The sequence below is a fragment of the Lactuca sativa genome, chromosome 1 (assembly GCF_002870075.4).
Source record: "Lactuca sativa cultivar Salinas chromosome 1, Lsat_Salinas_v11, whole genome shotgun sequence".
NCBI lineage: Eukaryota > Viridiplantae > Streptophyta > Magnoliopsida > Asterales > Asteraceae > Lactuca > Lactuca sativa.
Window position 1 is genome coordinate 195,596,507 of NC_056623.2, and position 25,397 is coordinate 195,621,903.

The window sequence follows — 25,397 nt, forward strand, 5'->3', positions numbered from 1 at the left end:
ACACACTTTTACAATAAACAAACATACATAACATCTGATGCCTTGGTAGAAGGCTACTTATAGTAGAAAATATAGTATTTTCTAGGAGTTACAAACAATTACTGCAAACTTCTACAAACTTTACAAACTTACACATCATACACTTATAAAAAATTTCATACAAACAATGACACTAAAATGCTTTTGAACTCACCAGCTTTAAAGCTGATAAACTCTTTCAAAATAACTTGTATTCTCAGGTCATCAGTAGATATGTACCGATGCCAGCTTTTGAGAAGATGGAGCAATTTCAAGACTCATCTTATATTTTGATTCATATTTTTGTTGTCTTATAAACCACAGAACACACTTGTATTAAAGTATATTATTAATGAAATGGATGATGTTGTTTGCTTGTTTACTATTATTCTGTGTTATGATACTGTACATGACGTCCTCTGCCCCAGAACGTTTCCGCCATTCCGGTTTTGGGGTTTGACAGATTGGTATCAGAGCATTGTTTATACTTAATTGAGTATATCAACCCTTAAAAGATATACAAACTATAAACACAATTGGATTAAAATACTCTGACCAAGAGTTTATACTTTTAAATAATAAAATATTTAACTAAGTATACATACCTGCATTCATACTAAAATCAGTGTCACTAGGACATAACAAAAGTATTACGATTTTTGAATATCACAAGTATCCTTGGGTATGTATGGTCAGTTCTGGGAGTGACATAGCCTGATCAACTATGTTGGTCCGAGAAGTGACTAGCATATGCCCTGGAATGGTTGTGATATGACAACAAGTCTAAAAACTTACCAATACTACTACAATGATAACATTAGAACAAAACATAAACTTAAATACTATAGGAGTATTTTGTGTTACTATAATTACTTATTTGAGAACTAAAAAGGTCTTTGCTAAGTGGGTCAATAGTTGCTATGTGGATACACTAAGGTTATATGAGATTAAGGTGTCGTAGACTTAGAATATGTGATCTTTTCTTAACTTTATGTTCCTTGTTTGGTTGTGGATTTGGAGTTAAGGACGCTTACTCGAACGACTATCCTGTTTTGATTTCATATAACTGGTATGCACTATGCAAGTATTGAAATAACTGGTAAGGATCATCTTAAAATTATCTTAAGTAGTATGTATATTTATATAAGATTCCTATATCCCTTTTCTCGCGTAGGTATCATGGCTGGATTCCATCCTCCTGTCGATCCGTACTTCCCGAATCAAGGGAATGATGGATGGCTTGAAGAAGAGCGAGAAGATGATCACCCTATACCTTTGGATGATCACCTTGCAAAAGGCTTCTCGGATGGTTCCGACTCCGAGCCCGAAGTCAACAACCTACCCCAAGAGCGTCAAGTCCCAAATCCCAACCTCCGACTAGCATTTCAAGGCCCCCACACCCTTGTGGGCGACAAACTTGAACCGTTGGAGTGATGAACAGGGTCAACCTTTACCTTAATATGGGGACCGAAGATTTTACAACCTTAATGAGTGTGGCTCATCTTATCGAGTTCTACCCATCATGATCCGCATGATTGCTCGAAATGATGAGCAAGGTTGAGCATCCATAGACCGAGTCATGGAGATTGGTGCCAACTCAGGCATTAACACGGTCTGCATACGCCATCTTGAAGAGTCTATGGAAGGGACTAGAAGATCCGATGAGGCTCTGCAGCAACAGCTAGCTGCATCCCGCGCTGAAGTCATAGAACTTCGAGTTCGTCAGAGAGCTCATGAGTGACATCTCCAAGAAGTAGTGCGTTAGCTGGTAGATCTTAGGGTTCACCCGAGGAATGCCGGTCGTCGGTAGAAAATGTCTGACTCAACTTTTCATTTGGTTTAAGGAATAGCCTTTCTTATCTGTGCTCTATGTAGCACTTGTCTATAAAATATTTCTGTCTTACAAGTACATTAACTAGACTTCTAATCTGTCAACATTTTTCCCTATATGGTTTGATGTAAGACCTACTGTTAGGTCAATTTTTCCTGAAATTATTACATCATTATTGCCAATATTATAGACAGATGTCTACTCTTCTAGAAATCTTTATTCAAATGCTTCATTCTTGTGTCACTTGAACTCATACTCTCACCTAGTTGTTGAACTATGATGGCTTAGTTCATGGGACTCAATCATTAATTGCACTATTGAATTCTTAGCATTATGTTCATCTATAAACATATAGTTGAAAGATCCTCCTTGTAAATCAATAAGGCGTAATCCTCCAGACGTTGAAACACCTCCACCACCTCCTCCACTGATCGATACGTCCGCTCTGAATGTTGCAGTAGCTGTAGCTGTGGTAATAGCCATGGCTCAATACAATCTACTGGTGCCAGTGGAGATGGAACACCTGTTCATTCTACTCAAGGTGAAATCCTTGTGTGCTCGAGAGAGTGATCCTACAAGGAATTCACCAACTGCAAGCCAAAGTCCTTCAAGGGGACTGGCGGAGTCATTGCCCTCTCACAATGGTTCGAAAAGACGGAGTCGATCTTCGAGATCTGCTCCTGCCTAGCAGGGAGCAAAGTCAAATTTGCTGCTTGCACCTTCGAGGAAAAAGCCATGACATGGTGGAATAGCCATGTCAAGTCACTAACTCTAATAGTGGAAAATGAAACGGGTCGGGAAACTCTAAAAGACCTCATGATCGAGGAATACTGCGCGCGGGGAGAAATCCAGAAGTTAGAACAAGAACTATGGAGCCTAACCATGAAGGGCTCTGATATAGTTTCCTATACCGCTAGATTCAACGAGCTGCTTTGTCCCAACATGGTTCCCAAGGAGGGAAAGAAAATAAAGAGGTACATCTGGGGGCTGGTGCCTCCATTTTAGGGAATGTCTTATCTTTAAACCCTGCTACGTTTGATAGTGCCAAGCAATTGGCACATCGGCTCATCGATCATGGATTCCGTACCCCATCAACAACACCAACCCTAGCCATCTCAGAACCCTACAACGCCGCTGACAATAAGAGGAAGTTCTAGAATGACAAGAAAAAGCAAAAAGCTGCCAAAAAGCAGCAGGTCTTGGCGGTTCATGCTGCGATAGTACTTGCCGTTACTGCTTCGGTAAAGCAGTACGCAGGAAACTTGCCGAAGTGCAACAAATGCAACTTCCACCACACTGGAGCCTGCCGGGAAATGCAGTTTTCTAACTGTAACAGGAAGGGACACACAGTCCATTTCTGTAAAGCTCCGGCAAGGCCAATCAACCAAATTCCCAACGCTGGTGTGGGCCAGGCTTGCTACGGTTCTGGTGAAGTGGGCCACTTTAAAAGAAACTGCCCGAGGACAGGGAATGCCGGTGGAGTAGCCAAAATTTTGGCTATAGGCCACGAGGAAGCAGTTGTCGACCACACAGTGGTCACTGGTACATTTCTCCTCAATGACTCTTATGCATGCATTTTGTTTGATAGTGGAGCGGAGAGTAGTTTCGTGAACCAAAAATTTTCTCACTTACTTATACCAACAACCACGCTCACTTAAAGAACCGTTCACTGTAGAAATGGCTAATGGGAAGACTGGGAGCACTAGTAGTATATACATAGGATGTACTCTAACTCTAGACAGCCATTCATTTGCAATCGACCTCATGCTGGTCTCGAGTAAAAGTTTTGACGTCATCATCAGCATGGATTGGTTGAGTCTACAACGTGCCGACATCATGTATTATGAAAAAGTTGTTAGCCTTAATCTCCTGTCTAACGAAACTCTTATTATTTATGGCGACAAACCCAGCACGAGCCTTCATATCATCTCAAGTATTCAAGCTTAGAAGTACCTACGCAAGGAATATTGTGCATTCCTTGCACACGTTGTTGATACGAAACAAAAGCCCTGAAGAACATCCCCGTAGTACGCGACTTTCCCGACATCTTTCCAGAAGAACTACCAGGATTGCCTCCACAACGTCAAGTCGAGTTCATAATCGACTTAGTTCTAGGAGCTACCCTAGTAGCACCAGCTAAGATGCAGGAACTATCCAGTCAACTTAACGAACTGCTCAACAAGGGCTTTATTAGACCAAGCTTCTCACCATGGGGAGCACCAGTCTTATTCGTGAAGAAGAAAGACAGATCATTCTGTATTTGCATCGACTACAAAAAACTCAACATGCTAATGGTTAAAAATCATTACCCTCTGCCTCGCATAGACGATTTGTTCGACCAACTGCAAGGGGCGAATTACTTTCAAAGATTGATCTGAGATCCAGGTATCACCAATTGTGGGTGTTAAAGGAGGATGTCCCAAAGACAACCTTCCAAACTCGTTACGGAAACTACGAGTTCGTAGTGATGCCATTCGAATTGACCAATGTGCCCACAGTATTCATGGATTTAATGAATAGGGTGTACCATCCTTACTTAGATCAATTCGTCATTGTATTCATCGATGACATACTTATCTACTCTCGTAGCGAGGAGGAGCATAGTAAGCACATGCAGCTAATCTTAGAAACACTACGATCAGAAAAGCTCTACGCGAAGTTCTCTATATGTGAATTTTGGATCCGAAGAGTCGAATTCTTAGGACACGTGGTTAGCGAAGAGGGAATCCACGTGGACCCATCCGAAATCAAGGCTATTGAGAACTGGTCGGCAACGAAGACGCCTACGGAAATTCGTCAATTTCTAGGCCTCGCAGACTCCTATCGTAGATTCATACAAAACTTCTCACGAATATCGAAACCTCTTATGACATTGACCAAGAAGGGCGTGGCCTTTGACTGGGGAGAGAAACAAGAGAACACGTTTCAAACGCTGAAACGAGCCTTATGCACTGCACCAATACTATCCCTCCCAGAAGGAATAGAAGACTTCGTAGTCTACTGTGATGCGTCCAATCAAGGGTCGGTTGTGCTCTGATGCAACGAGGTAAGGTTATCGCCTATGTCTCAAGACAGCTAAAGACACACGAGGTGAACTACACCACGCATGATCTTGAGTTAGGAGCTGCTATGTTTACTCTGAAGATCTAGAAACACTACCTGTATGGTACAAAAAGCACTATGTTTACAAACCACAAAAGCCTACAACACATATTCAACCAGAAGGAGCTCAATATGAGGCAACGACGGTGGGTCGAAATACTCAATGACTACGAATGCGAAATTCGTTATCATTCGGGTAAAGCCAACATAGTAGCAGACGCCCTAAGTTGGAAAGAATATTTTGGTCGAAGAGTCAAATCATTGACTACGACTATCCATTCGCATCTGTCCACTCAAATTAAGGAGGCTTAGCTCAAAGCCTTGAAATCTGAAAATGTGGCGGGAAAATCCCTACGAGGGATGGATAAGAACTTGGAAGTCAAGGGTGGCGGAGCGTTATATCTCATGGACCGGATCTGGACACTGAAGCACGGTAGCTTCAGAGACTTGGTCATGATGTAACATCCCGGAAATTCAGAAATATAGTTGAAGGGCTAAAATGTAAATAAGAATGTCGACTCGGCGAGTCGATGGATGAACTCGGCGAGTCGAGTCGCGTTACGGGTCACGTGTTAAGTTACCAACTCGGCGAATCGCAGGTGTGGACTTGGCGAGTTGGTGTTGTATAAAGAAAACCCTAATCCCGGGGATTTTGCTCTATATAAAGATCATAAATCCGTCTTCCCAGCCTCTTAAACCTCCGTTGAGTTCCAGAAACCCTAATAGTCGTGAGTGAGAGATTGGAGTGCATTTTGGAGCTTGGATAATTGATTTAAGACGGAAATATTGAAGTCTAAGGAGCTTGGATCAAGGAGGCTTGAGGATATTCGGTTTACTCTTCAGTTGGAGGTTGTTTTGAGGTAACGATTTGTCATCTTGGCTTTACTCCTTCTAGATCCACCTTTTTGGAGCTTTAGAGTTTGTTTGGAAGAAATTATGTTGAAATCTTGATGCATGAGTTGGATCTGGAGTTGAAACACCAGATCTGAGTCCTATATGAATGCCATGTGAAGAAAGCCCTTTGATTAGCCATGCAAAAGCCAGCCCTAATGAGTTAAGTTCCATTTTAACTTGGTTTTTGTTGAATGGGTCATGGAAGCACGTAAAGGTAGCAGCTTTATGTTGCTAATGAACCATAAGAACCCTGATCTAGTGTTTGGAGTAAAGGAGTGGCTCTGTGGATCGAGATTATGGAACTTCGCGTATGGACTCGACAAGTCTGGGAGATGACTCGGCGAGTCGGACTAGAGATTAGGCATGAGTCGTGTAGGGATTCGGCGAGTCACATGGGTGTACTCGACGAGTTGCTTGATGATTGGCAGGAACTCGACGAGTTGGAAGAACAACTTGGCGAGTCTGTTGAAGATCGCCTTGGACCCGACGAGTCTGTTCTTGGACTCGGCGAGTCTGATCGTGGAACCCCCCAACCGTTTCTGGCTAAGTCATGAATCGGTGAGTCGAGGGATGACTCGGTGATCGAGTTGAGCATGAAGGGACTCAGAGTTGTTGGACTCGGCGAGTCTTGGGGTGACTCGGCGAGTTGAGTCGTGATATGGGAATTTTCAGGGCATGGGGACTCGACGAGTCAACGGGTTGACTCGACGAGTAGAGTCAGTCAGGGAGTTTGACATTGACTGAGGACTTTGAATTTGACCAAGAGTTGACCAGTTTGACTTCCAGGGGTATTTTGGTAATTATTGTTTTTGGTTAATTGGTATTGGCCAGTGGTGAAGTTCGTGTCGAAGGTTGGAGCAGCGTGATCTTTTCTCTTCAGTCAGCAATTACGAGGTGAGTTATCCTCACTATATCGACAGGGTCTAAGGCACCAAGGCCGACCCTTTATCGGATTGTAATCCGGATATTGTTGTTATGTTATTGCTTTGCTATGTTTGCATCCTGGTAGTTAGGGTGGTGTATGTTAGAGACCTGGTTGAGGTCGGTATCCTGGTACATAGGATGATGCTATATTAGTAACCGGTTAGGTCGGTATCCTGTTTAGGGTATGCTATGTATGTGATCTGCTAGATCGGTTGTTTGATGATTAATTATTATGTGGTTATATGTTTATGTGCACATGGTTAGTTGACTAGGGTTAGGTTGAGACAGGTCCTACTTTGTGCTATAGGCCTACATACCCAGGGCAGACCGGATATTCCGAAGGCCCAACGAGCGGTCCGAATAGGCTGTACGCCCCACGAGGGCGGACCAGATGTGACGAGGCTCGGAGAGTGGACTAGGCCGACTGAAGGCCTGGTGCAGGGGGACCAGTCACACTATAGACTCAGAGAGTGGACCAGGTGGGTTGAAGGCCCGGTGCGGGCGGACCAACCACACTGCAGACTCGATGGATATGGCTAGACTCGGAGGGTGGACCAGGTGGACTGATGGCTTGGTGCAGCGGACCAGTTACACAGTAGACCCGAAGTGCATGGCTGTTCTGTTCTGTGTTTTATGTTATGATATGTGTATGGTATTGCGGTTGGTATTTTGGGGGTATCTCACTAAGCTTTCGGGCTTATAGTTGTGGTTTTATGTTTCAGGTACTTCAGGAGACCGTGGCAAAGCAAATGCGTGATCGTACCGCTCCTCATGTTATTTTTTTATGATATGCATCTGGGAATACTCTGATAATAAACGTATTGAAAACCTTTTTGTAATGAATTAATGAAAATGGGTTGTTTTTGAAAAGTTTAAATTGGTTTGAATTTTTATGGATGTTACACATGACTGAAGCACACAACACTCGATACTCCGTCCACCCAGGTTCGGATAAGATGTATCTGTATGTTAAAAAGTTATACTATTGGCCTAACATGAAAGCAGAGATTGCTACCTTCATAAATAAATGCCTTACTTGTGCCAAGGTTAAGGTCGAATACCAGAAACCATCGGGTTTACTACAGCTATTGGAGATACCGGAGTGGAAGTGGGAGCAGATCACGATGGATTTCATAACCAAGTTGCCCAAGACAACGGGTGGACTTGATACCATCTGGGTTATCGTCAACAGATTGACCAAGTCCGTACACTTCCTGCCCATCAAAGAGACCGACAAGATGGAAAAGCTCACAAGAACATACATTTGGGAAATCGTACGACTGCATGGTGTTCTTATATCTGTTATCTCCGATAGAGATAGCATATTCACCTCGAGGTTTTGGCAGTCGCTACAAAGTTCCCTTGGAACAAGGCTAGAAATGAGTACAGCCAACCATCCACAAACCGACTGACAAAGTGAAAGAACTATCCAAACCTTGGAGGATATGCTGCGAGCCTGTGTGATCGACTTTGGGAAGGCATGGGATACTCATTTATCTCTTGTCGAAATTTCCTACAACAACAGTTATCACACGAGCATAAAGGCTGCTCCATTTGAAGCCATCTATGACCGGAAGTGCAGATCCCGTATGTGCTGGGCTAAGGTTGGTGACACCCAATTAGCTAAAGGACGAGTTCCTGAAAGCACTCTCACAGGTCCAGAAATCATTCGGGAAACGACAGAGAAGATTGTTTAGATTCGTGAACGATTGAAAGCCGCTAGAGACTGACAGAAAAGCTACGCAGACAAGTGAAGGAAACCTTTGGAATTCCAGGTGGGAGACCGTGTTCTTTTGAAAGTCTCACCCTGGAAGGGCTTGATATGCTTTGGAAAACGTGGAAAGCTAAATCCAAGATACGTAGGGTAAGGTACATCCTACTTTCCATGTCATAAACTTGAAAAAGTGTCGATCCGACGAGACTCTTGTAATCCCACTCGATGAAATCAAGATCAATGAGAGCCTCAACTTCGTGGAAGAACCTGTAGAGATCATGCACCGAGAGGTCAAGAAAACGAAACAAAGCTGCATCCTAATTGTGAAGGTTCGCTGGAACGCCAAGCGAGGACCAGAATTTAATTGGGAGCGTGAGGATCAAATGAAACTGAAATATCCTCATCTTTTCGCTTAGTTGTTTGTAACTACTTAGTTGCTTAAACTCTAATTTTGGGATGAAATTCTCTCTAAAGGGGGGATGATGTGACAACCCGAAATTTCTATCTTGTACACTTATTGAAATCAATCAAGTTCAGACTCATTTTTAGCTATCTTCTAGCATTGTTTGGATTCAATTAGAGTGTTCTAAGCCTAGTACCTTCAAATTTAGGGTTTAGAAATAAGTCCCAAAAGTGCAATACTTCAAAAATTGGCCAAACACTCCAACTTAAGGAGTGTACGGTCGTACACATGGAGTCTACGACTATACAACCCCTTCTGGCCGTACACTCTCATGTATAAATGAGAGTGTTAGCCTCGTTTCATCCCTCTTCACACTCTTAAGGCCGAAAACCACTTATCTCTCAAGTATGATCCGATTTTGCCTTCAAATCTTCAAGTGGTAACTGTTTCTTCCATTTCCTTGATGATTCATTACTCTATCTACTAAAGATCTGTTGGATAAGGTATCTATGTCCATAACTATTTTTGGTATGTACTTGAGCCGACTCGGCATGGTCCATTTGGGTTGCATGGCACCATGCAATTGGATAAACTAAATGAGAGAAATAACACATATGGTTTATTAATATATTATAAGTTCTAATATATTAATAATATTATTTAATTCGTTTTGATCAAGAATTAATTTAGAATTAATTACGTGATCAAAAGGATAACTAATTAAATATATGGGTAGATTATGTAAATCTACCATATCTTATATAGTGGGCTAAAAGGCTCCATGGATTATCAAGTTAGGTTCCACCCATAGGATGCTCCATGGATGCTCCATGGAGTTAACCAATGGATTGAGAAATGAAGAGTCATGTTACATTAGGGTTTTACCTAATGCAACAAACTATATAAGGACCATGTCTCTCCCCAAAATCGGCTACACTAAGAGAAACAAGAGGGCTTGGCTGATTTTGAGTGTGTTAGAGTATTCTCTCAAGTTTATACTTTGCATTTGGTGTTGTGTGAAGCATTTGAGGCATCACACTTGAGGTGCTAGGCTCACAAGGTTTCAAGGAACACTTTCATCAACAAGGTATGTAGTTCTATCTTTTATACAAAGAAAAATTGTTCCCCATGTATGCTAGATAGGTTCATAACCTTGGAAAAACAACTTTGCATGATTATTAGACAAACATAGATCAAAGGTTATTAGGGTTGCATGTACACTTAGGAAGTGTTAGAATGCTCAAAACCCATCGGTGGTATCAGATCCTAGGCTTGTTTGTTTGTTATTTGTGCTAAATAGTTGGAAAAAGTCGATTTTGTGCAATCTGAATGATGAACTCGCCGAGTCCATGGGGGGACTCGCCGAGTTCATGTGAATCTTCAACCTACTCGTAGAGTAGGTTCATGCACTCGGCGAGTAGGAGGCTCAGAATGCAGTTTTTCGACTTTAGTTGCTGGAAATGGACTAGGAACATTACCCTAAACTGTTTTGGTACTTGAAAACTTATTTTAGTTGGTGTAATGTTCATGCTAATCCATTTACAACAACAAGTTATCAAAATTACAAAGTTTTAAGTGTAATTTTTGATTCATGAGAGTGTTCATGTTCATGTTCTTGATCTTATGATGTTTAGATGATCATAGGAATTGTTTGTAACTTATGTTGTAGATTAATTCTTGATCATTATGTGTTTTAATGGAGTCCATAACTTGTCCTCAAGTTATGGAAAACCAAAAGTCACTTTTCTTTAAAACCATTAAAAGAACACATGGGTTATAAAAATGAAGAGTCTTCATTTTTTAATACTCTAATTAACTCATAAGTTACAAGAAATGAAAAGTTTTGAAGGTTTACAAAACTTGCCCTCAAGTTTTGGAACAAGTAAAGTCATATTAAAACTTTAGTTCCAACCCTTAGAATTTTAAAAGTTAAAATTTAATCCTTATACTTATAATATTATAAGTTAGTAATATATATATATATATATATATATATATATATATATATATATGTATATATATATATATATTTATATATATGTATAAGATCAAAGTCGTCTTACCGCTAGTACGCCTCATTTACGAAGCCGGTCTATAAGGTGGGTATAAGGTTGTTGCCTATAAAATGGCAACTTAATGGGTGTCCACTCTCACCCACCGCTTGCTTGACTGGTGGAGGGTCGTTAGCCGAACGGGTAGGACAAGGACTTATAAATTCTCATTAGAAGTATAATGATAATTATAAAGTAACTAAATGTTTTATTAAATTCCCAATTTTAGTTACTTTAGGAAAATGTGAATAAGGTGCTAATCCATGAAATTACACTTTATACTTTGTCTAAGTTGTTAGTGGAGCGTGTGTGGTTAACCGGCACACTAACTTGAACTTAACAAGGTAGGTAAAGGGTGACTTAATATTTATCATAGTATCGGTGGAGCGTGTGTGGTTAACCGGCACATCGATTGAGGGGTAAAACATTAAGGGTATCAAGTGATTTGCATGGTTACTTCACACTTCGTTTTGTGATCCTCGGTATCCCAGTCACAAAACTTGGAGGGCACACTCGAGATTGAAACATGCCTTTGAAAAGTTCATTGAATCTCAAAAAGAATCTAGGAATTTCTAAGTACCAAATTAAAACTTGATATTTAATATTTCGTTTTTTGGTGGAAATTGGTGAATCGTCATTCACCTACCTTTCAAATATGTTATTACTTAGATTACGGCATACCTCTTCTATGTATAATATATTGTGATTGGGTCCTAGCCTTAATATTACATTTGGGTGTTTTATTAAGGACTATCTCTATTTCTAAGCTAAATTTTTCCTTCTTTTTCGATGTCTGCAAACACTACTGCTTCTGGCTCTAATCCTAATGGCTCCTTTACCCTTATGAACTTGTGTGGGAAAGTCACTTTTGATGGATCCAACTTTAATGAATGGATCAGAAACATCAGAATGATTAATCGCTACGAGGACAAGGAATATGTCCTCGATAAGGAACTTAAGGAGATTGATGAGACAGTTGCTACTCCTCAAGAGATCGTTGACTTTAGGGCACATGAAAGGGATGCCACCAAAGTGGCATGCATCATGATGGCCACCATGACCGCGGATCTCCAGAAATCCTATGAAGATTTCTACCCTTTTGAAATGCACCAAGATTTGATGGAAAGATACCATCAAAGTGCAAGACAAGAGAGGTATGAAATCATCACCTCCATGATAACAACTCGCATGAAGGATGGTGAACCCATCACGGGCCACATGCAGAAAATGCAAAGATTTGTGGACCTTTTGCTGAAACTTAATGTGAACTTCCCCGAGGAGCTTGCAATAGATATCATTTTGCACTCCTTACCTTCATGTTATGATCAATTCCGCATGACATACCACATGAACAAGGAAGAGGTCACTCTCAGCAAACTTCAAGGACTCTTAAAGACCGCGGAAAGTGGTCTTAAGGGTAAGGCAGTTGTTACTACTCCTACTCCTACCAACTAGGCCCCTGTCTTGGCAATCGGGAAAGGACGAGGGAAGAAGAGAAAGAGTTCTTCGAAGGGTACCAAGGCTAGGACCCTTGATGGCTCTTCTTCAAGTGGAACCAAGAAAGGTTTCATCACTCCTTCTTCTGACCCAAAAGAGGCTGAATGCTTCTATTGTCATGAAAAGGCACATTGGAAGCTGAACTGCCCAAAGTACCAGCAAGATGTGAAGGATGGGCAAGTTAAACCCAAACATGCAGGTATTTACACTATCTTATCTAATAACTCACCCCATTCTAACTCATGGGTCCTTGATACCGGTTGTGGTATTCATATCTGTTCTGATTTGTAGGGACTAAGAAGAAGTGAGAATGTGGAGCAAGGAAGAATAAAATTGATCATGCGAAATAGGAAAGCTTCACCTGTCACCAAGATTGGAGTTTATACTTTATCGCTAAGTAGTGGGTTTAGTTTAGATTTCAATAAATGTTGCTATTCGCCAGAAATGGCAAGAAATATTATTTCCTTTCATGCATTGTATAAACAAGGTTTTACCTTTTCATTTAATAATGAAGTTGGTTCTATTGATGCTTTCTTTAATAATGTTCTTTATTTTAAAGCATTACCTTGTGATGGTGTGTATGAAAATGTATATGTGGTTGATAACTTAGGAAATAATGTTTTGTCTATTGATTCTATTAATAATAATAACTTGGATAAAGCATCATTATGGCATTGTCATCTTGGACATATAAGCAAGAAACGCATTGGCCAACTCCAAAAAGATGGAGTCTTGGAGTCATTTGACCTAAAGTCAGATGATAGTTGCGAATCATGCTTACTTGGAAAAATGACAAAGTCACCCTTCACAGGTTCTTGTGAGAGGGGTGCAGGTTTGTTGGATCTTGTACACACGGATGTATGTGGACCATTCAAGCATGCCACAAGGGATGCTAATCGTTATTATTTGACTTTTACTGATGATTACAGTAGATATGGATATGTCTACTTAATCAAGCATAAGCTAGAGACTTTCGAACGGTTTAAAGAATTTAAACAGGAAGTCGAGAATCAATTGGGCAGGAACATTAAGATGCTTCAATCCGATCGAGGTGGTGAGTATCTTAGTTCAGAGTTCCTCGACTATCTTAGGGAATGTGGGATTGTCTCACAATTGACACCTCCTAGGATACCGCAGTTGAATGGTGTAGCTGAGAGGCGTAATCGAACCTTGTTGGATATGGTTCGTTCCATGATGAGTCGAGCTTCGCTACCAATCTCATTCTGGGGATATTCCTTAGAGACTGCCGCCCATATCCTTAACCTAGTCCCTACAAAGAAAGTTTCCAAAACTCCTCACGAGATGTGGACTGGTAAAGTACCCAAACTAGATCACATCAAGATTTGGGGTTGCGAGGCTTTTGTGAGACGCGAGTCTCATGATAAGCTAGAACCCCAAAGCGAGAGGTGTATTTTCATCGATTACCCACAAAGATCCTTTGGTTACCTCTTCTACAGACCTAGTCATAATGTGGTCTTTGTAGCAAGAAGAGGAGTCTTGAGAGAGAGAGAGAGAGAGAGAGAGAGAGAGAGAGAGAGTTTATAAGCCAAGGGGACAGTGGGAGGCAAATTGACCTTGAAGAACTTCAAGAGTCAAGTGGTGAAGGAACTTCAAACCTAGCCCTCAACTTGAGGAGGAAACTCCTGTTGATCCAATTGACGAATCTATACCTCTGAGGCGTTCCACGAGAGTTAGGAATGCACCTGAGCACTACTATGGATTTCATATTACTGCGGAAGGTGAGACACTTATTAGTGATGAGACACTAGTAGGTCTGGATGAACCTAACAGTTACGCGGAAGCCATGGCAGGCCCCAAGTTTGCGAAATGGAAAGAGGCTATGGATAGCGAGATACAATCCATGTATGACAATCAAGTTTGGAACTTGGTTGAGAATGTACTAGGTCGTAAGACTGTAGGGTGCAAATGGATATTCAAGAAGAAGACCGACATGGATGGTAATGTACACAGTTATAAGGCTCGACTGGTTACAAAGGGTTTCTCTCAAATTCCTGGAGTGGATTATGATGAGACCTTTTCTCCAGTAGCCAAGATTAAGTCTATTACGGTTATGTTAGCCATAGCTGCATTTCATAACTATGAAATTTGGCAAATGGATGTCAAAACCGCTTTCCTTAATGGAAAGTTGACTGAAGATTTTTACATGAGTCAGCCAGAAGGTTTTGTTTGCAACGAGTACCCTAATAGAGTGTGTAAGCTTGATAAATCCATTTATGGATTAAAGCAAGCACCTCGTAGATGGAATTTTTGCTTTGATGAAAAGGTCAAGGAATTTGGCTTTTCTAGGAATGAAGATGAATCTTGTGTTTATGTCAAGGCTAGTGGGAGTTTTGTTAGCTTTTTGGTATTGTATGTGGATGATATACTACTCATAGGAAATGACATCCCAACTCTGCAGAAAGTTAAGTCCTGGCTTGGGAAGTGTTTCTCTATGAAGGACCTTGGAGAAGCTGCCTATATTCTAGGGATAAGGATTTTGAGAGACCGGAGTAAAAGACTAATTGGAATTAGTCAAAGTACCTACTTGGACAAGGTGTTGAAGAGATTCAGCATGGAGAACTCCAATAAAGGAGAATTACCTATCCAGAGTAACGCCAAATTGAGTAAAGCTCAGAGCCCAAGTACTGAGGCTGAGATAGAGAAATGAGTCGAGTACCTTATGCTTCGGCAGTAGGCTCGATCATGTATGCTATGACTTGTACTCGACCTGATGTAGCCTTTGCTTTGAGCATCGTTAGTAGGTATCAGGGGAACCCTAGCAAGGCTCACCGGACTGCGGTAAAGAATATCCTCAAGTACCTACGGAGGACTAAGGACTGGGTCCTTACCCTCGGTGGGAGTGATGACTTGAGAGTTGTAGGGTATTATGATGCTGGTTTCCAGACTGATACGGATAATTTCCGCTCTCAGTCGGGCTGGGTCTTTACCCTAAACGGAGGCGCAATCACTTGGAAGAGTTCCAAGCAGGAGACAGTGGCTGATTCCACTTGTGAATCAGAGTATATAGCAGCGAGCGAGGCAGCAAAGGAGGCTATATGGCTGAAGAACTTCATTGGAGACCTTGGAGTTGTACCAGCTATAAAGGAGCACATGGAAATTTTCTGTGATAGTGAAAGTGTTGTTGTCTTAGCTAAGGAACCAAGGGATCATGGGAGATCCAGACACATCGACAGAAAATATCATTTTATCAGACATCGCATAGAAGAAGGAATCCTCGTGGCAAAGAGGGTATCATCGGATGAGAACCCAACAGATCCCCTCATGAAGGGACTGAGTAGGGTTAAGCATCTTCAGCATGCTCGGAGCATAGGGCTAAAGGATGATATAAGTTTTAGTAGTTAGATAAATTATGAAATTTGTAAAGTGTAATTGACATTTGATGATGAATAAAAGTTGTGTTTATTTATGAGTAAAGTGTTACTATCTTTTGTCAATCGTTTACTATAATTTCTTTTGCATGTTTTGACTTCCAGAATAGTATATTGTGATTTTACATATTACTCAAATTTTCCACAATCGGTCATATGTTGGAAGTAGATATGAAGTAAGACTGTCATGATTGGTTGCAGAGGTCTAAGGTGTTGGACATGGCTACAACAATCATGAATGCACATAAGTTCTGAGTATTGGAATCAACCCACGCTCACTGGAATCACTTCATGAAATTTTATCTCGAGTGATCGTGAGACGGTAATATCATATAATTCTTCAAACCTAGAGATATGATTTGTTGCCTATGAATTGGTTATGCATTGATTGTACAAAAACGCATTGGTAACTCGATGTTATAAAACGTGCTTTTGTGTATGATTCAACTAGTAGTAGAACAAACATATGAGTCGAAGTTTATCTGTTCCTTCTTGGATTAGAAGCTGATATCTGGGCCCCTCGATGATTTTGTTTTGACCTATGTACCGGGCCCAATCAGAACTTAATTGATGTGCTCAATTTAGTTCTTTGTCAAACAAATCAAAAATCGGGAAACAAACTGCTGGACAATAAGTAAGACATTGTTCCATGTAATTGTCCGGCTGATATCTAGAACAGAGGATTATATGATCACTTATCTTAAATGGCGTATCAACATCTTCTAGGTTCTGAGAGACCTTGAAAGAGCTATGATTGCCGATCGGTTCCTGAAGTATTGCAGTTATAGTTATTAGACTTATCCAAGTGTGAGACTGTTGGATAAGGTGTCTAAGTCCATAACTATTTCTGGTATGTACTTGACCCGACCCGGTATGGTCCATTTGGGTTGCATGGCACCATGCAATTGGATGAACTAAATGAGAGAAATAACACATATGGTTTATTAATATATTATAATTTCTAATATATTAATAATATTATTTAATTAGTTTTGATCAAGAATTAATTTAGAATTAATTAAGTGATCAAAAGGATAACTAATTAAATATATGGGTAGATTATGTAAATCTTCCATATCTTATATAGTGGGCTAAAAGGCTCCATGGATTATCAAGTTGGGTTCCACCCATAGGATGCTCCATGGAGTTAACCCATGGATTGAGAAATGAAGAGTCATGTTACATTAGGGTTTTACCTAATGCAACACACTATATAAGGACCATGTCTCTCCCCAAAATCGGCTACACTAAGAGAAATAAGAGGGCTTGGCTGATTTTGAGTGTGTTAGAGTATTCTCTCAAGTTTATACTTTGCATTTGGTGTTGTGTGAAGCATTTGAGGCATCACACTTGAGTTTCTAGGCTCACAAGGTTTCAAGGAACACTTTCATCAACAAGGTATGTAGTTCTATCTTTTATACAAAGAAAAATTGTTCCCCATGTATGCTAGATAGGTTCATAACCTTGGAAAAACAACTTTGCATGATTACTAGACAAACATAGATCCAAGGTTATTAGGGTTGCATGTACACTTAGGAAGTGTTAGAATGCTCAAAACCCATCAAGATCTACCATTTCATCCATGAAACTACTCATTTTGTTTAGATCTTCAAGTGTTCATCAAGAACACCAAGATAACCAAGAACACCTACTAAGTTTTTAGACCACAAACACCCCTAAAAGCTTCTATATCGTAAGTACCACTCCTTATACTTGTTACTTACTGATTTAGTCCTTAGAAAATACCCAAAATATGATCAATTAGGAGTGTATGGCCGTACACACCCCATGTGGACGTACACCCCTCCATTTGGTGCTGAAAGGCCTTAAAACTCATGTTCTAGGCTAGCACTTGATCAAGGACACTTAGGTAATGAAAGATAGAAATTTAGAAAACACTGTCGACCCTTTTTACATAATTAACAAGGGTGTACGGCCGTACACTCCTTGTATGGCCATACACACCATTTTTAGGGTCCAAAATGGCATTTAACTTTCAATAAGGTTAAGCATTTGACAAGAAACACCCACTAGATGCTTAAGAGGACCTTAAACACAAAATGGCATGTTTCACCATGAGTGTACGGCCGTACAGTCAATTGAGACGTACACTCTGGTCGTACACACCCATGAAACACAATATTCTGGTCTTACACTCCTATGTGTGGCCATACACCCGTTATATGAAAGCATGTGTACTTCTAGCACTTGAATCTAAGTGTTTTATATGACCTAGGGTGTCCTTACTTGCATAATTAGCTGTTTAAACACTAATTGTATACATATATGTATCATTGTATGATGAATAGGATCCGTGTGTGTGCTCAAGACTTCACTTGACACTTATCATTCTATACCACTTGTTCATCCAAATCACTCACAACAGGTGAGTTCATACCCATTAATCTTACTTTTAAATGATTTTAAATGCTTTTATGGGAGGGGGGGATACAAGGTGAAACATTATAGTTATTACATCAATCACATGTGATTAATGACTATCAAACAACTTGAAATGCTTACTTTTAGTTGTTTTATCAAGCAAACTACTTCAAAATGATTATCAAACTCTTTTTACACCTTAAACTCATTATCAAACTTATTCTTTCATGACAAACCTTTTCCTTTAACTTAAACTTATATATTGTCAAAACCATGTCTAATGCATATATAGTTATATAAGAAAGGTTTGAAGGACTTAGGACTGATAATACACTCGATTTTTTGTTGCTTGTTTGGTTGTGGACTTAGAGTACCCTGTTGTTTGTCCGAGTGTCGTTTGATCCTTAGTTATATATTATGTGTATATGTATAGACATAAAAGCTTTTTATCTCAGTTCAATACACCCAGTTATGCAAACAACCCTACTAGTAAAATATAATAGGTATAGTTTAGGAAGACATTACTCATTACTTCTAGTACAATGAAACATACAAAGAGTCAGTTCATACATGAGTCAATACATACTATAACGAGAAACTAATAGAACATACTTTTATGAGAAACTAAGAGAATACTATAACGAGAAACAATACATACAATACACTATACTATACAAGAGAACATACTATGATGAGAGACAAAGAGAACACACTACATACTAGACAAAGAGAACATACACTACACTAGTACATACAATACATATACAAGAATACTATAACATAAATGTGAATCATTATTTTGGGGGATGGCATCACTGCCATGGCTCGTTTTGTATCTAGAGTCTCCTGGAGGGAGAGCATGAATTTGCGTATAGATCTATACTGGATTGACTATCCTACACCTTGACTCACTACAGCAGGACTTGCAAGTCTACGGGTGCCAAATGTCATTTCTTCCGACATCATTCATTGTCGTGTTTTCAGTCGATAGTATACAATCATATCATATTATACCTTAATTAACAACTAGTTTAAGGTAGTTAGTACAATAGTAGTTACTATAATACAACACTATAGTACTATTATTATTTCCCCATTGCATTCATTTGTGATCTTCTCACATAAACGGTACTGTAAAAACTATATTTTGTTAATGATACTCACACTTGGGAGAAATACACACCTTTACAATAAACAAACATACAGAACATCTGATGCCTTGGTAGAAGGCTACTTATAGTAGAAAATATGGTATTTTTTAGGAGTTACAAACAATTACTACAAACATCTACAAACTTTACAAACTTACACATCATACACTTACACAAATTTTCATACAAACAATGACAATAAAATGCTTTTGAACTCACCAGCTTTAAAGCTGTTAAACTCTTTCAAAATAACTTGTATTCTCCGGTCATCAGTAGATAGGTACTGATGCCAACTTTTGAGAAGATGGAGCAATTTCAAGACTCATCTTATATTTTGATTCATATTTTTGGTGTCTTATAAACCACATAACACACTTGTAGTAAAGTGTATTATTAATGAAATGGATGATGTTGTTTTCTTGTTTACTATTATTCTGTGTTGTGATACTGTACATGACGTCCTCCGCCCCAGAACATTTCCGTTGTTCCAGTTTTGGGGTGTGACAATTATAGGCTTTGCAAGTCTCCGAAAATAATGTGTGTATTGTATCGCTGCTTCAAAATTTTGCTGAAATGTTAAAATACAAATGGATACCACATCTTCCATGATGGGCATGAGGAAATATATTTGCAGTTGACGTCACTATGGATGGAGCCCTATCAGATATAAATGTAACGTCCTCCATGTTGCCTATACATTCATGTAGTGTTTGAAGGAACCATGACCATGTCTCCGTACATGCACTTTTGTATATGGCATAAGCAACATGCATGATTTAGTTTTGACCGTCCGTTGTCAATGCAAGCAACATTGTACCATTGAATTCACCCTTTAGGTGACCAACATCAATTATTAGGGTCGGCCTACAATATTTGATGAACGCTTGTACCTACAATTATGTGTAATTTCATTAACAAATATTAAATAGGATTCATATGTTATATTTTTTATAAAAATTATCACTGCTTACCGAGCAACCCATCGCGATATACACGAACTTAAACCGATCATCATCAACTGTTCTTATCTGAGTAATAGTTTGTAGATTATGGTTGACCAAGATGTGCAATACGCCGGTAGTTTGGTGAATGAATCCTCTTTGGTACCTCTTAACATCAACAACGCATATTATTTTGCCCGCCATACCTGTTGGTATGTGATATTGATTGGAAATTTCGAATTGATTCCCTCACAATTTCATCATTACTCCGATAAAATCTATTATAATCTCTGGCCAATACTTCAACAATAAAGTGGTCGAGAACCTTTTTCTTTGATTGTCGATGATTAGACTCCAAGTTTGTTGCACAACATTTTTGTTGGTTAACAACTTTTGTGACTTGGAAAGCAGTAGTCGATTTGATTCCCCTTGCCCTAACCATCCAAAAACAATTTTCTACCAAACAAACCACCTCAAACCTTTCTTTGCTCGATCTAGTAGTCTTATACTACTTACCTTGTTCCATGCATTGTTTTCCAATTGCAAGCTTGATCAACTCTTTGTTATAAAAAATGTCTAGAACCTTAATCTCTTCATTTATATCCACCCTCTGACATGGAATGTTCACATCATCGTTTATAGAACACAAAGGCAATGTAGGCATACCATGAAACATGGTATCTGAATAAATAACTTTAGGTTCATCATCAAATTCTTCTCCGTTCGAATCACTCTCTAGGCCGGTTATATCCAACTTGTCACAATCCGCAAACTCGTCGTATCCTTTTAGTTCACCATCATGTAAAAATGAAACTTCTTGTTTTCCAGATTCATTACCAACCTTATTGACCATGACTAGTGGTTTTTGGTTAAAGTAACAATTTTCACCCACATCATTGACATATGTACCAACATCATTATCACTGATATACTTATAATTCTCGGGTGTCACATACATAATCGGTTCAAACACTACATTTACATTTTCAGTGACACTATGATGTTGACTTTTACTTGGGCTTTTAAAATTACCTATTGGGGTGTTGCTCCCTTTTCTGCTTGATAAATTAGCTGCATATGCCTTTCCTCTATCAGCCACTTCATTACCCCAAACACCTTCTTCAACCACCACATAGACATACACAAATTTATCTTTAACAACATTTATTACCTTGATCAGCTTTCTAATATCACGATCATCAACAATAGCACAATAATAGAGTTGTTTGGGATGTTGATAAGCCATACCGACTTTTGATTCTCCGGGAAGACCCATCTTGCACTTCACCAAATAAACAAATTCAATGAACGTCGTGGTTTCGTAAAACTCACAACCTAAATAGAACATTCTCGGATTGTATCTCGGTGGCCAAACATATGATAATTAGGAAATAATAAACTCTCATCTTCCATCTGTAATAAGCAATACAAAATACTTGTTACAACTCATTATGTTAATTTGAGAAAAAAGAAGTTGGAGAAGAAAACTTTTCAAATATGAAATAATTCCACAAATATAGAATACTTATAATTCATAGTAGTTTCAAAACAGTAGTCAACTATGACAAAAAAATAGATAATTTAGCAAAAAAAAAATAATCAAAATTACCCAAAAAGTAGTCAACAAATTCAAAAAAATAATCAACATTTTAGCAAAAAATAATTTTATAAAAATAATTGTTAAAAAACTATTTTATATTTTACAAAAAATATTTTTTAACAAAATAATTGTCAAGAAACTACTCTACATTTTAAAAACAATATTTTTTTATCAAAATAATTCTGAAAAAAACTACTCTCCATTTATTTATATAAAAAAAACCCCGTAGACTATAACCAGAGTCGTAGGCTACGGTTTGGGAAACCGTAAATTGTTAAGATAAAATCGTAGGTTTTATTATAACATACAGTTTTACATGTTCAAAATGAAAAAAATAATAATAATACAAAATGAAAAAAAAAATTATGCTTATCACGAAACAGTAGACCATTAGTCGAAACAGTAGCCCCTCTAATTATCTATGGTTTGCTGGTCTATTTTTGAACAATTGCTAATTTTCAGCTAAAAATATTAATAATTACTTAATTAGGCTAGATTAGTAATCCCATCTAATTTTAAGAACATATCAATAATATAGAGATAGTGAGATTATCACGATAGATGCAAGTTTAAGGAAATGGGTAATCATGAGCGGGTGGTGATATGAATGTATCGAACACCTCCTTAAAATTAATTTATGTCTATTTAAAAGTTAGGTGCATCACATGTCAAATCCAAGACTTTATATAGAGAAAAATGAACCTATTTAGAGTTTCCTTGAAAATTATTATATAATAAGATAATTCAACTCAAATCAAAATTGAAAACCAAATTTATGGTGGAACCAACAAAAATTAACAAATTTACTTGTTCCACATACCACACTTGAAAGGATTGTACTTAGGGTGACAGAAAAAGACGCATGTTCGACTTTAGAATTATTGGCGATTGTATTAAATGTATCAATATCAAGAATCGGAAAATGTGTTGTTTATGATTAGATTAAACGTGATCAAAAGGAAGTTGCATGTCTAGGAAGCAAACAAATTTTCTTCCTTCTATAAATCCGGCACACTCTCTTTCTTCCCATTTTGAGCAAACCCAATTCTCAAAATGGCCATTTCGTCAGGGTACTTCTCCTATACAATTTTCTTTCTCATTTTGCAGTTGTTATTGCCTACCATCTTGTATGCTAGCAATGATTGCAGGTATACCTCCATTATTGCCTTCGGTAACTCAATAACTGATACCGGTAACCTAAAAAATATAGACTCTGTTTTTAACATCACTCCACCACAGTATTTTTTCCCACCTTATGGCGAAACCTTCTTTCATAAACCCACAGGTCGATGCTCCGATGGTCGACTCATCATTGATTTTTTCGGTACTCTTTTATTTCGTTGAGTGAAAATCTACATCACTAGTAATGTAGCAAGAAATCTAATGTAGCAAATGTGTAAATATTATAAAACTTCTATTAACACAAAAGCTTATAACACTTCTATGAATCATTTTCCAATTGCTTTTACCCTTTGAAACTGACTAAATGCATGTACGAGTTCGGTTTTTCTATAGTTTTAAAAAAGTTCAGTGGAAATGAAAATTGTTTATTAGCTAGGCAAAGGTTGGTTTGTTAGTTATTTAATGATTCCCATTTCAAAATATTACTTAGGCCACATTAAACTTATTTTTGTTTGCTTCTACATGAAGCTAAGGGTTTGGGATTTCCGTTTATACCACCATATGTTGGCAGCAAGGAGAATGGCAACAAGACTGAGCTAGAACAAGGTGTGAATTATGCGGTGGTGGGTGCATACGCTTTGAATACATCATTTCATGAAGCGAGAGGAGTTTTTAATTCTTTAACAAATGTATCTTTAGGAGATGAACTTGAATGGTTTAAACGATCATTGTCTTCCTTCTGTACCAGTTCTTCAGGTCATGATTACTTTTTACACAACTTTTATCATTAAGGAGCTATAATTATCAAGAACCCTTTGATTTTTACATCATGGTATGATTTGCAGATTGCAAACAAAAGATTCGACATTCTTTATTTCTTGTGGGAGAGATTGGAGGTAATGACTACAGTATGGAATTAGTTGCCGGTAAATCCATTAAACAAGTCAAGTCATTTGTTCCTCTTGTTATAGATAAGATCACCACAACAGTAAAAGTAAGTACATTATATATATAATATAAGTAACAATATTTATGAATGTGGCTTGTGTGTCGTTGGGCTAACTTTATGATTAATTAAAATGCTTGCAGAAACTCATTGAACTTGGTGGAAAAATATTTGTTGTTCCAAATCTTTTACCCATAGAATGCACCCCACTTGCTTTAACATTGTTTAAATCCTCAGATGCCAGAATGTACGATAACACAACTGGTTGTCTAATCTCGATAAAAAAGCTTGAGGAGTATCACAACCAACTACTCCAAAGGGAATTACACAAAATCCGAAAGAATTACCCAAAGGTTAATGTTATTTATGCGGATTACTACAATGCTGCGCTACAGTTGTATCGATCCCCAAAACAATTTGGTAACTTTTTCTCTTTAAAATTATCTAATCAGTAATAAATGTTAAAGAACTTCTAGAAGTGGTCATGGTATTAATGTCATATCACACAAGATTTGTGGATTTAGGACATAAATACAAGTAACACTAGACAAGAGAACACTTTTCTTTAAGGATAGAACAAATGTCTAAACATGATGTTAACTATTACAGGATTTGTTCAACCTTTGAGAGCATGTTGTGGTGGTGGAGGGCCCTATGATTACAACCCATCAGCATTATGTGGAGAGCGATCATCAACTGTATGTGCTCATCCGAATACATTTGTTAACTGGGATGAAATTCACTTGACAGAGGCCGCATACAGAATGATATACAAGAGTGTATTTCAAGGTTCATACAGTATACCTCGATTCAGTTCTCTGTGCCCTGCCATTGCAAGCTAGATGCCGATACGTGGGACCAAATATGTTCGGTAGCATCAACTTTCGATCGCACAAAAAATATCTAGTTAAATATGATTGATTATAAATAGTGGAGTCACTTTAGCTCTTCTTTTAGGGGGTTTTAATTAAGCTCGTAAAGCAATAAATATTTACTAAATCGTTATATATATATATATATATATATATATATATATATATATATATATATATATATATATATATATATATATATATATATATATATATATATATATATATATATATATATAATCCGTGGAAACCACGGTTATAAAATTAATTGAAATTTTATAGTAAAACCTCAAAATTAATAATTAATTATCTTAAATAAATTATTAATTACGATATATTTTTATTAGTTTTGTGAAATTATAATCATTGATTCAAATAAATATATATAATTAAGATTTAATATATATTAGAAATTTTTTATTTGTGAATTAATGAAAACAATAATATAAAATTTAAAATTTAAAATAGAGAATAAATACATTGACAAATAAATCACATTAATTAGGAGGTCTAATAAATTTAAAATGAAGAACTAATAGATTGACAATTGACATCATATT

General features: G+C 38.1%; 1 protein-coding gene across 1 annotated transcript; it reads left to right on the plus strand.

Annotated features, from left to right (window-relative positions):
• Window positions 1–22,950: 22,950 nt before the first annotated feature.
• Window positions 22,951–24,948, plus strand: LOC111891903 (GDSL esterase/lipase At1g28570). The gene is made up of 5 exons (XM_023887963.3): window positions 22,951–23,221; window positions 23,548–23,775; window positions 23,865–24,013; window positions 24,109–24,385; window positions 24,575–24,948. Exons 1-5 carry the CDS (start codon window positions 22,951–22,953, stop codon window positions 24,805–24,807), a joined length of 1,158 nt encoding a protein of 385 aa, XP_023743731.1. The 3' UTR covers window positions 24,808–24,948.
• The last annotated feature ends 449 nt before the right edge of the window (window positions 24,949–25,397 follow it).